Source organism: Hipposideros armiger, unplaced genomic scaffold, assembly GCF_001890085.2.
Source record: "Hipposideros armiger isolate ML-2016 unplaced genomic scaffold, ASM189008v1 scaffold_326, whole genome shotgun sequence".
Classification (NCBI taxonomy): domain Eukaryota; kingdom Metazoa; phylum Chordata; class Mammalia; order Chiroptera; family Hipposideridae; genus Hipposideros; species Hipposideros armiger.
The window spans coordinates 1,357,889-1,370,377 of NW_017731676.1; the positions used below are offsets into that span (position 1 = coordinate 1,357,889).

At 32.1% G+C, this 12,489-nt stretch overlaps 1 protein-coding gene across 11 annotated transcripts in view; it reads left to right on the top strand.

Moving 5' to 3' along the window:
• CACNA2D1 (calcium voltage-gated channel auxiliary subunit alpha2delta 1) overlaps positions 1-12,489 on the top strand; it is a 484,358-nt gene that overhangs the window by 315,460 nt on the left and 156,409 nt on the right. For all 11 annotated transcript variants that reach the window (XM_019660718.1, XM_019660719.1, XM_019660721.1 and 8 more), the window contains exon 6: positions 4,710-4,839. In XM_019660718.1, coding sequence (XP_019516263.1) covers positions 4,710-4,839 — 130 coding nt within the window. The remainder of the gene's footprint in view (positions 1-4,709; positions 4,840-12,489) is intronic.

Consider the following 12,489-nt stretch of genomic DNA (forward strand, 5'->3'; position numbering starts at 1 on the left):
ATTTAATTTCTGAACATTTTACTTTCAGTACAAATAGTTTTAAGTCAATAACATGAAAAATATAAAAATTAAAAACAAATGTGTTATTATAAGTATCAGTTCTAAGAGTATTTACTTTAAGGTATATTAAATATGCGAGAACCTTTTGTCTCTTTCACAGACTTATCATTGTGACTTTCCAAATTAAATTTGCTAATATGCACTGCTTGTAAAATTGCATGACCTACCCATCCAACATTGGCCTGTATCGCTGTCTCTGAGTGACCTAATCTATTATTTAATAACTGAAATTACAGTGAAATGAATAGTCTGAGAAACATGCTTCTTATGTTTCACAAATGTGTTTTACCAAGTGTATTTAAATACATTTAGAATCAACCTGTTTGGTTTCTTAGTACACATTTATTTAGGGAAGTTTGGAAAATTCAAAATAGTTTTTTGGGGAGAAAAATGTTAAAAAGAGATGTGCAAACTGATTTTTATCTGGTATGTGGTCTGGTGAACAAGGAAATCTTAACTCCAGGATGAGAATTTATTTGAAATTTTTAATTAACACATTAAGTAATATATGCTAAGTAGCTTTTCTCAAAATTCTTTTTCTCAATCAATTTCTTTGTTTCTAATATTTGCTGCATTTTAATTATACTATATAATGACATAATATATCAAGATAGGTAAAGACATGGACTGTGATGGTATCAGAAACAATAATTTCATAAGTTTGATGAACTAAGTGAGTTACATTTAAAAATTCTAATATTTTCATGAAATTATTACAATTTAAGGAGACTATAAAAGGGAGGACCTTGGGGAGCTGCAATATTAGTGTTTCTTATTATATTTAGCAACTGCACATTAAATCCAGTCCTCATACATGATTCTACAAGTTAAGAAGTACATTATCATTGCAAAGTTATTTACAAAAGTCCTTTATATGGCAATTTAAAAGTGCAAGGATCTCCATAAAATATATATAAATTTATAATTTTTAGGTGTGAGAGGATTCAGAGGAAATATAAGCAACTTTCACTTTAGTAAGATAATCATATAATGCTTAATAGCACTCTAGAAAGGATTTAAAACAAAAATTAATATTTTTCTGATTACAAATATCATATGTATTCATTGTGTTATTGCAAAAAAACCAAGAGAACACAAAGATGAATACAGTTATATTTCATAACTACGAAACCAACCTTAGTGCTGAGAGCATTTGCTATGTAATCATCCCTGCATGTATCCCTTTATCTCTCTTTCCTCTCAAAATAGATAGGCCTTTAAAAAATTTTTTTCTTTTAGCTTAACATTTACTTTTTTGACTTAAATCACTTTTAAAATTACAGCATATATGTATATTCTCAATGTGATTATTCTTTTATATGTATCATAATTGTTGTAACCATTTTACTATTGCTGGATATTTAATTTGTTTCCAGATTTAGATTTTAAATGGCATTTTTATAAATATTAATATCAGTAAATCCTTCTCTCCTCCACTCTGCCAATATTCTGGAGTGAATGAATGAAATATTTGCACATATCTACATATTCCTCACCCTAAGTCATACATAGAGTTCACGGTCTATTATCTGTCCTCTAATCCTTCTACTTTTCATGGAATATCTAAAATTTCATAGAAATAGATGTAAACAGGATTTCTGGAAAAGATGCGTACCAAAAAAATTTATTTTCTAAAATTATTAATAAATGGAACTATAATTTTTTTCTTAAATAAAAATGACCTTATAGATTTTTTTTTTTAGTTTGAGAGTTTTTAATTTAACATAGGGGAGACTATTAGAAGCAACAGAGATTCATTCAAAAGACATGCTCCCCATTGTGATACACTGCTTCATTGGTGATTGAAGAAGCTCCCCAGGTGATTCTGATATGCCCCAAAGGTAAGGACCACACCTGTAGCCCAGCATCATTTATTTATAAGTCAAAAGACAGAAGCCCATGAACAGTGACTGGCCCAAGCCTGAGATGTTGTTAATGCAACAGAGTAGAACCAAGTCTGACGTCTATACTTGCCATTATCCCATTTCATGGCATTTTGTAAGTAATATATGTTCTTTGTAATAGGTGTTATGTTAAAAAAAAAAGAGAGAGAGAGAAAGAAAGAAAGCTCCAGGGTTGTATAAGCTTGAGAACGCTGGGTTAAATACAGTTTTCTTTAGTGAAACTTATGTCAGAGCCTTTGATATGTCAATGTGCTATGTTATATTAGACAAATATAACATGCAGCATTTTCCCAACTTATTTCAGAATGGAGTTAACCACTAGAGTATCTTGAATGACCATTGTCTTTTGAAGCGTCCTTTGACAGATATTACTTGTCATATTACCATGTGCATGCTTCTATTCACAAACACTAAAACTGTGTTATGTGTGGAGGGTATAAACATTTAGGCATCCATTAATATGCTTATTACTAATCAAAACTATTTTTTTCATGGGTAGTTCTAACCAATAAAAAAAAGTATGCCTAATTTAAACTATTCGTATTCTAAAGCACTGAACTTCTGCATTTAGTGTGTATCAGAACCACCTGGAGGGTTTGTTAGGCTACAGGTTTCTTGGCCCGTCCGGAGCTGTTTCTGGTTGACTCGGTCTGGGGCGGGGCCTGAGAGCCTGCATTCTAAAAAATGTCGTGTATGCCGATGCTGCTTCTCCAAGGACCACACTTTGAGAGACCACTGCTTTAAAATAAATGTTGAGACTTTTCACTGAGAATAATGACATCATCCATAAGATGGACCCACTTTTTTAATATTCATGTTATTAATGAAAGTAGTTTGTTTGAATGTGCCTTTATCTTATTCAAGTCAACAGTACCCAGGATAGACACCATAGAATAGGGTATGAATTTTAAAATGTGTTAAAATTCACAGCTGAATCCAAGACTGAATCCCAGTTATCATTTTCATTCTTTATTAACAGTTGCAATCAGAACAGATGTTAGGCTAAGCGTTCTTTGCTCTATGGTTTCCCTTTTCCTTGTAATCTTTCTTCTCTCTTTTCTTATCCTTCACATTGCACACACCTAACGTCTGTGAGTATGAGTTGTGACTTCTGCATGTAGGTATTTTGCTAAATTTTAGGCTTTCAACATTACTGTTTTGTTATTTTGTTAATGGAGGAACAATTATATCTTTGTGGTTTCACATGAATAAAAATAGTGATCTGTTTTTAAATATGTTTATAAATGGCAAATTTTACGATTCAAGTCACTTATACCCATATGTGCACACATATACACATGCGCAGTCATATGTAACTAAACCAGAGGTTTCACAATATAGTTTTCTTTATATAAGAGCGTATTTTCATATTCTTTTATTAATGTTTTCATTTAAAAAATAATTTGATCATGACCTATTAAACATTCTATAACCTAATGATGGGTCAGAAAATGGCTTTAGAAGCCATTGTTGAAAAGAAAAAAAAAAGAATTGCTCATATTTGTATCTAACTAATCTTTCCAATGTTGCAATTCCCCTAGGGAAAAAAATAATACCGGCACACATGCATGTTAAAATATCAGGATATGGCTGTTATCTGGTCATATCAATTTTCAGAGCAATATGGCAATTTGAACATTATCACTTCTTTATTGACCTGCTGACTTTATATTGTTGGACATTCTCCCAGCCTTCTTATGAAATTTTCTAGTTGTCCACTGAAGTGCTTTCTGTTATCATTTGTATTAACTGCATTGTGCTGCCACGTAGTCAAATGTTGTGATTTTTTTTTTCAGTTTTGTTTTGAGGAGATAATCTTAGGAATATGGAAAACAGTAATCTCTAAAATAGACTTGATAATACAGGTCTGAAATTAATTTTAAAAATGAGTTAGGGAAGAGTAAAAGTAACTATATTTGAACAGGAAAAAAAAAGGTTTAATGTAATTAGCCAAAAACACTTGTTTTGGAGATGCATTTTGAATAAATGAGTGAGATTCTTAGTTTATTGCCCAGATAAGGCAACAGGTAATTCAGTATTAAAAGCATAGTTCAAAGAGATAAAAAATGAATCTTCAACCTTAAACTCCTATGGGATTTTCTTGAATTGTTATTGATTGGATCTAAGCTTCTAGCATGGGAGACAAACTGGCTGAAGTTAGGATTTAATTATACTTAGAGTTACAATAGACATTTTCTTTCTTTTTTAACAGAAAAATTGATACACCTGGAAAACATGCAAGTTAAGGGAACATGACATAAAATAATCCTTCATTGCTACCTTATTGTGGTCATGTGTATCATTAATTACCAAACACAAAATTATCCTCAATCACAAAATAGAAATTTGCTAACATAAATTGTGAAATTTATTTCAAGGGGATAGTTTTAATTGGGCTGTCTTTAAAGGCACACACCATATTTTTTAAATGTATCTTTTAATAAATACCGGTTGTGATTACACTCCGGTTCTCTCAGAATATTCCTGAGGAGTGATTCTAACATTGATAAAAGTAGGCGAGAATTTAGTTTATAATGTGAATAATATCATGAAGATGTAATATGAATGTTAATACCTGAATGGAAATTTGTGCACCTGATGTCATCGGGGTATTTAATTTTAAAATATTCCTTTAGTTCTATATTTTGAAAACTATGCATTTGGCAAATGAAGACATGGATGTGTGAATATCTGTGTTAGCATAAGCTTTAATATTCTCTTTGTTGTCTGCCTTTTCCTGTATAGCCTGAAAAAAATGACAGTGAGCCAGGCAGTCAGAGGATAAAACCTGTTTTTATCGATGATGCTAACTTTGGACGACAAATATCCTATCAGCATGCAGCAGTCCATATTCCCACGGACATCTATGAGGGCTGTAAGTAAAAGAATGTGAATGTTAGAATACCATGTTCTCATCTATCTTATGTGTCTCCTATTTGAAAACAAATAAAATGGAACAACTGTGATACTGTGTTATTTACGTGCCATTCAAGAGTGTGGTAAAGTCTGATTTGTGTAAAAAAGGAAATCTGATTTTCATGAGTAGTTTATGTTCAGATGGCCTTATTACATAAATATTTATAGGAGAGTCTGTACCCATGGAGATGTCCTTCTACTCTATTGTTTAGTAAATAATAGATATATTGTTTAACTCAAAACTATGTAGCACAAGTGCACACATGTAAACAAATGCAGATGAATATTTTTACACAAACTCACAAACCGATAAGGAAGAGAGATGAACATTTGAGACTCGCCAGTTGTCACCACATCTTCCGTTGTGTTTTTCAGTCTCTCTCTCTCTCTCTCTCTGTCTCTCTCTGGCTTACCCTAGCAGACAGGAAAAGATACTTCCCTCCTCATGTATTGTGGGCTCAAGATAAAAAGAGGTGTTGGGGAAAGGATTAAACAATAGCCCTGAAGAAATAGAAAATCACCGAATGAAGACGATTGAGAAGCTTCACTGCGAGGAAGGGAGGAGAATAAGTTATTCAGGAAGATACAGGGAAGAAGCTCTGTCAGTGATGTCTCTCTGTATTAATAAAGACAGAGCCTCACTATTCTAACTAGGAATTCCCCTAAGGATAGTCTAATCGTTTTTGAAGACCAGCTGTGACCAAGGAAGCAGGGCCTTTGTTCAGTCATGATTCTGGTCTTCGATGTTATCCATTCTCTAACCTCCACACCCACACCCCCCTCCCCACTCCTCGCAGGCCTCTCTGCCTTCTCATATAAGCAAATGGTGAGGAGACAGAACCATTTGAGAGTTTTAAAAGTGTGTTTCTTATAATTCCCCTTAACTAGAAAGGCTGTAGAGTGTATCCAGAGCTGCCTGGGTTCTGGAGCCAGATGACCTGTGTTCAAATCTAAATGTTAGCAGTATTGTTTCCTTGGGCAAATCCTTTCATTTTCTGGGCTGGCTAGCATTTTCTCACCTGTAAAATGGGGATAGGATTACTGACCTGAAAGGTCATTTGGGATAAAGTAAGTCAAAATATTTGTTTGCATAATAGTGCCAGGCTCATAGTGAATGCTACGTAAATGTTTGCTGTTACTATTAATTACACTTAATGTTTATTTAGATACAAAGGATTAAGTACAGGGATTGATACTATAAGTTGGCTTTTATTTTTTGGATTCACTGTGAGATTATTTGCTTAAAAGGGAATTTTTAAGCACATGCATAACATAAATTTCATTTATCAAAATATTTATTCTTTTTGTTTCTTTTTAATATTTTTAAAAGTATGTGTAATTTTTCTTCTATCGATTATTTTAAGATATTAAACATGATATTTCTCTGTGTATAATAGAAACAAACTGATATGTAGAGGTAATTTCTGATGTTCCATGAGAATTAAACAAAAATTGACTTCTTTATAGTCCAACTTGCCCTATTAATTCTAAGTCATTTTAGGAATTACATGGGATTTAGATTCAGATTTTTTTTTTTTTACTCTGACCATTGTGTTCTTTTTTCAAGAATTATTTTTGAGATTTGCAATTATATTTTGTATCTATTATAACAACTATTCAGATAATGAGCTATATGGTTATGCTTCTCATTTTTTAAAAAAAGTTATTTTACACCTTATTTTGTTTCAATTTTTTATCACCTGTTGTTCATTGGGTTTGTCAACAAGGTAAACCTTATTACTCTAAAAGTGTATCTTTCTGTTGAATACACATTAAAAGAACAAACTGTCTGGATATAGAAGTTTTGAGTCAAAACGTTCTTTTGTCAATACTCTTGTGGGTATCATGGCTCTGTTTTCCGACATGTACTACTATGTTTTACAAACCTGAGGCCAAATTGAATGTTTTCAATTTGTTGGAAAACTTTTATGATTGTGTTTCTTTTTCGTTGCCTCTTACTTGGGGGATTTTTTCCCATTTTCCTGAAATTCAGTAGTTCATCAGTGTGAACAAGATATTTGATTTCTTTTTAAATACTTTTAATCTGTGAGCACTTTGTTTAAAATATATATTTCCTTGGAAGACTTGCATGTAAAAATAAAACAAAAAACTAGTATGACTGAGTCAAACGTGGTGTGACCAGAACCCTGCCCACTTGCCCCCGTATGTTCTTTAACAGGAAACCTTGTGTTTGTCTAGTACTGGTGGTTAAGACAGATTCTCTGAGCAAGCTCATAGATTATTATTTAATTCTCATGCCCAAAGAATGGAAAAATAACAAGGTCAAGTGTATCGTGATTTTCATCTGCTCTCTTGTGTATCTAAGCATCTGAGGGAAGTGAGATAGTTACTTCTGAGAGCTTAGCCTCTGCACTGATTTCCTCTGCATGTTTGTGTGGTAATAAGAGCCAGTGGGCCACAGCCTCATTATTTGCAGTGCCTAGGCTCTCTTGCCTAGGATAACCTGGGAAAGAGGATGGCTTGAGCTTACTTTCCGGACTATCTCATATAGCACCTGAAACGCTGTTTCAGCCCTTTCGTGACATACAGACTTAGCTGCCACTACCGCACTGCTTACTCATCCCCACTCCTTCCAGATATATGAAATGTTTAATGAGACCCTTCATACTCACTTCCACTTATATTCCTGTAAGCCACAGTCTTTTTGCTACTCTGTAGGAAAGTTTCCTTGAAGTTCAGGAAGTCCAGTAGTGATTATCCAGAACTGCTCAAATTTTCTATTAAATTCTCAATGAAGGCTATCAGAACTACTTCACACATTTAAAAAATAGGTTTCTTTCTTCTTTCTAAAAGCCATGTGCTAGGTGGCAAAATTTTTAATACTGCATACATATTTAACATAGAAAATAAAAGTCTCCAACAATAGTACTTCCTGAAGCTAATCATGATTAACAGTTTGGAGCATAGTCCTATAGAATTTTTTTTTTTAACTGCAGACACTATCCAATAAAATAACCCAGATGGGATTTTTCATCCTGCTCTTCAGCTCGCTTCCTCCCCCGTCCCCTGACTTACACTAGAGAAATATTTTTTTGTTGTTAAAATATTAAAAGGCTGAAAAGAGAGAAGAGTAAGGTTTCTCTTCAGCAGTAGGTCACCCAGAGAATATAAAAACAAAATGAGTTTGCTTAATTTTTCAATGAGAAGATAGGTAACAAGCAAAACCAAGTGAAAAAAATGCATTTCTTATTTTTTCATACATAATTAGAGCCTAAAATAATTAGAACCTAACTTACTAGTCTAATAAATTACCTTGTGTATACATATTACAAATACCAAACGTCAGTAGATGTTATAATTCCATTGACGTGATTAATAATAATAATAATAAACATATTGCATATACTAGTTTTTTTACTCAATGCTAAGCTTTCTTAATATAATGTCTATTTAAGTCACCTTTGTTAAAATAAATAATTTTGAAAAAGGGGCAACTAAAGTAGAGTTTATAATGAATAGCCACATTTGTAAGAAATGGGATTACATTTCAAATAAACTCTAATTCTGAAGTTTATACTTTTTATCATTATGATAGAAAAAATTCCTAATATTATACTTTTGAGTTAATTTTGACTCGATTACATTATTTTGGAGCCAGAACTGTCCACAGGAGTAAGTAATATACTTACTTTGCATGATAATCTTTGTTTTCTTATTCTTTTGCTCTGTTTATTTTTCTTTTTAGTTGAAATCACATTCATAATTAATGTCTTTGTCTGTTTTATGCTAGAACAGACATTAAGTATGTCACATAGGTAAATCCAAGCATACAGTTTTTAAAGAATATTATCACATAGTATACACATACCTTTCCAATATTCTACAAGAGTTTTGATTTTGTATAAATCATTTTCTTTCCAACTTAGAATAAACTATTTGTGAATATCCTCAGAGGCTGATTTTCATAGTCTCCAAGAATAAAAAAATAATTGCTTTGATTACTTTGAAAATCAGTAAGTTAAAATATTTAAATAGAGATTTTCAGAAGTCATAAGATATACTTTGGTATATGGCATACTATTTTAAAAAAAGGAAAAGAAGCCCTGTGTTTGTATTATTCATTTAGTCCCATTTATCCTAATATCAGCTTCTCCTCCTTTGCTGAAATCTCATCAGCAAGACTCTGACCCGCCTGGCCTGTACTCCTCTCAAATTCATATCCGGCATTATGGGTTCTGTGAGTAAATGAAACACAAGTAAAATCAGAAATGTTAACAAGATCTTAAAAATTTAATAATTACTGGTATTCTTCATGCAGTTCATTGGAACATATCAGATTTACAGGATTATTCTAGGCTTCTGAATTTAATAAATGTGAAAGCGTAGTTTAATTGGAGGCTTAACTGAAGGAAACAGCTTCTTTCACTTTAAGACAGTTATGCAGCTACAGTCTCATAAGAAAGCTCATGCTCTAATTTCCCAAAGGTGATTACTTTAAAGTTTCTTGACTTGAAATGTGATTATTTTTGCTCAATCGTGTATTTAAAGTTTTAGAATAGCATATTTAATTAGAAGCCTATCTGAAAGTTTTCATTTTTGAGAGTTTCACTGGTTGATTCTTTTATTTTAGAGGGCACGCAAATCGTAATTTTTAGATCGAATTTCTCTTGTTAAGAGTATAAAAACGAGGATAGCACTTAGTAAAATAAGGACTGAATATTCCAACTTCATTTGGTTTTAAACACAGAATTTTATTAATTATTTAATCACTTTAGATTCAAGTATAGGGAATGTGTGCATAGACTATTTTATAGAAATTTATAATTCTAATTTATAGAAATTTATGTTGATATTTATTTATAGAATTATTATTGTTTCAAAAGGATATATATTGATAAGAGAAAATAATAAGGAACCCCAACTTGTGTAACACTTTTGTGTGATTATTATTTCCATTTGAGAAATGGAACATGCTTTTATCACAAAGATACATTCATTTTGATAATAGAAGACAGGAGAATTTTTCAGGTGTTTTATTATTATCTTTAAAGTCCCATATTCTTTACTGATAATACTTGCTTTTTATAAATTGAACTACTTATAATCACTAATACTGCATTGTAATTTATCTTAATGTTCATTTGTTTTGTTTTTAAAAACATAGCTACTGTATCTGAAATGATGTCAGTGTAAAAATTTACAGAGGAAAATGTTGCCCTGCCTTCACCAACAATTGTATAGATAGCCTTTTATAATCTCTGGTAAATTTTAGCAGCTAATCTGTTCCAAGATATATTCACCAATTAAATTAAGGAGTGCTATTAGTTTACATTTACTGTTTTAAACAACTGATTTCGTTTTGTTATTCCAGTAAGTAACAAGGTCAGTAATAACCCTTTTACAGATTAAGAAAGTTAATATTCTAATTGATTGGCATGCTCAATATAAAGCAGGCTGTCTGATTCCACAGCTCTGATAGTTGTAAAGACCACTGAAAATAATCCTTCCTTGAGATGTTTGGTGTTCTTGGGGAAAAGGCTGGATTCAGAAGGCGTGTGTGTACTCACAAGGCTATCATTTGTATTTTATTTTAACAAATTATGGTTCTAGTGAAAAGGTTTCAGTGAAGTGATGTTTTTAGTACTGCTTCAGCAAATACATTTTGTAGGAGTGGAAACTTGTACATGATGTTGATATAATATTCACTTTCATTGTATAATCTTATTCTCTAATTTGTGCTAATTAACTTTGAAATAAAGAAAACCCATATAGAGAAACTTAAAAGGACTTAAGTTAAAATGTGGAATTGTGAGTTCTTTGGATAACGAGTGATTTGAAGGAAATGCAGGCCATGGGAAAGTATAATTGTTTGAGGTTATAATGATTAACTTGAGTAAGGTAGATTACATAGGCTGTGACTTGTTTGACTTGTAACCAAAGTAGATTTTCAAAAAATTAACAAGAAAAGGTATTAGGCATAAACTATAGAGCTAAATTTTCTCACATATTTGTTTTTGAAATATGTACCCTCTCCTTTTAAGCCATAGTGACAACAATGGTTCTTGATATATTTTAATTTTAGTTATGTTAAGAGTATACAATACTTTTAATCTGTACTTGGCATATTTGTTACTTGATAAATATTTTGAATTATTCATCTACAATTTTATTATAAAAAAACTACATATAGAAACAGTAAAATCAACAATAGTTTGCTCTGTTCTCACAATACCAAAATAATTTGGATTGCATTTTTCTCACTTATAAAGGATATACATGATAATTTTATGAAATGCAAAAGAGTATAAAGGAAAAAATGTAAAATTACACTAATACTGTGTGTGTATGTGTGTTCACTGAATACACTAGTAGTAAATGTGTAGTAAACTTTGCACTTTCTTTCATTGCCTTTCTCTAATGACGTTTCTGAAATACATGCATTTCATAAAGAGCAATATGGTGTTCATTTTTTGATACAAAAATGTTGACCATAGGTAAACCCAAATGCCAAAGATGTGGTATTCCTTTGATGTTATAGATACTGTTTCTTTAATTCACTTAGGATTGTAGAGAAACACACTAATTAGTAGTAATAGTTTTATGAATTTTGTAAATTGAAACCAAGAGTCATGTTGAAACCCTAATCCTCAGTGTGACTGTATTTGGAGATAGGGACCGTTAGAAGGTAATTAAGGTTAAGTGAGGTGATAAGAGGGGGCCCTGATCTGGTGGAATTGGTGGCCTTATAAGTAGAGGTCCATACATGCCCACACCGAGGAAAGGCAATGTGAAGAATAGCACAAGAAGGCAGGTGCCCACCAGCCAGGAAAAAAAGCTCTCACCAGGAACTGAATAGGCAGGCATCTTTAGCTTGGGTTTCCCAGCCTCCAAAACTGTGGGAAAATAAATTTCTGTTGTTTAAGCCCCCTACTCTATGGTATTTTGTTATGGCAGCCTGAGCTGACTGAAACATGAATTTATTTCCAGAGGAAAAAAATGATACAGGCTTAAACACTGGTTTAAGAAAGTAAGTATAAAACAAGCTATTAAATAGCTAAGTTAGGTATTTCACACTTTATATTGAAATATATGGCTTAGAAATATGGGGCTGTTAAATTTGGATTTGCAAGACCCCTTTTTGCATTTTAATTCAGAATCTTGATTTTTGTACTTCTTCTTGGACTTTGGAAATTAATGCTCACCAAACTCAATAGATACATAGACTTTATTGGAAGGACAATCAATTTGCACCTCTAGGCATAAATAGCAACAATAATTAGATTTGTCATTTTCATGGAGAATTCCCTAAGTTACTTAGTGGGTTTATAGGCGCTACAGATTCAGAGATTGAAATTAATAGTTACTAAAGTCTGTTTTTGTTTTGTTTTTGTTGTGTCATTTTTAAGAGAGGGCAGAAGAATATTGTAATAAACTGACTGGACTGTTCACTCATTTGATCCCAGTGTCCGTTTTCAGTATGTTGCTGGAGTCACGCTGACAGGTTGTCTTTTTTTACCAGTCCGTGCAGATAATATTGTCCTGTGCATGTTGCTAGTTGATCACATTTTAGAATACTTTCTCCCTGGATAAACTTGTGAAGCATCCTAGTTCCTCAATTGAAATCTGAGGGATATTTTAACCCATAATA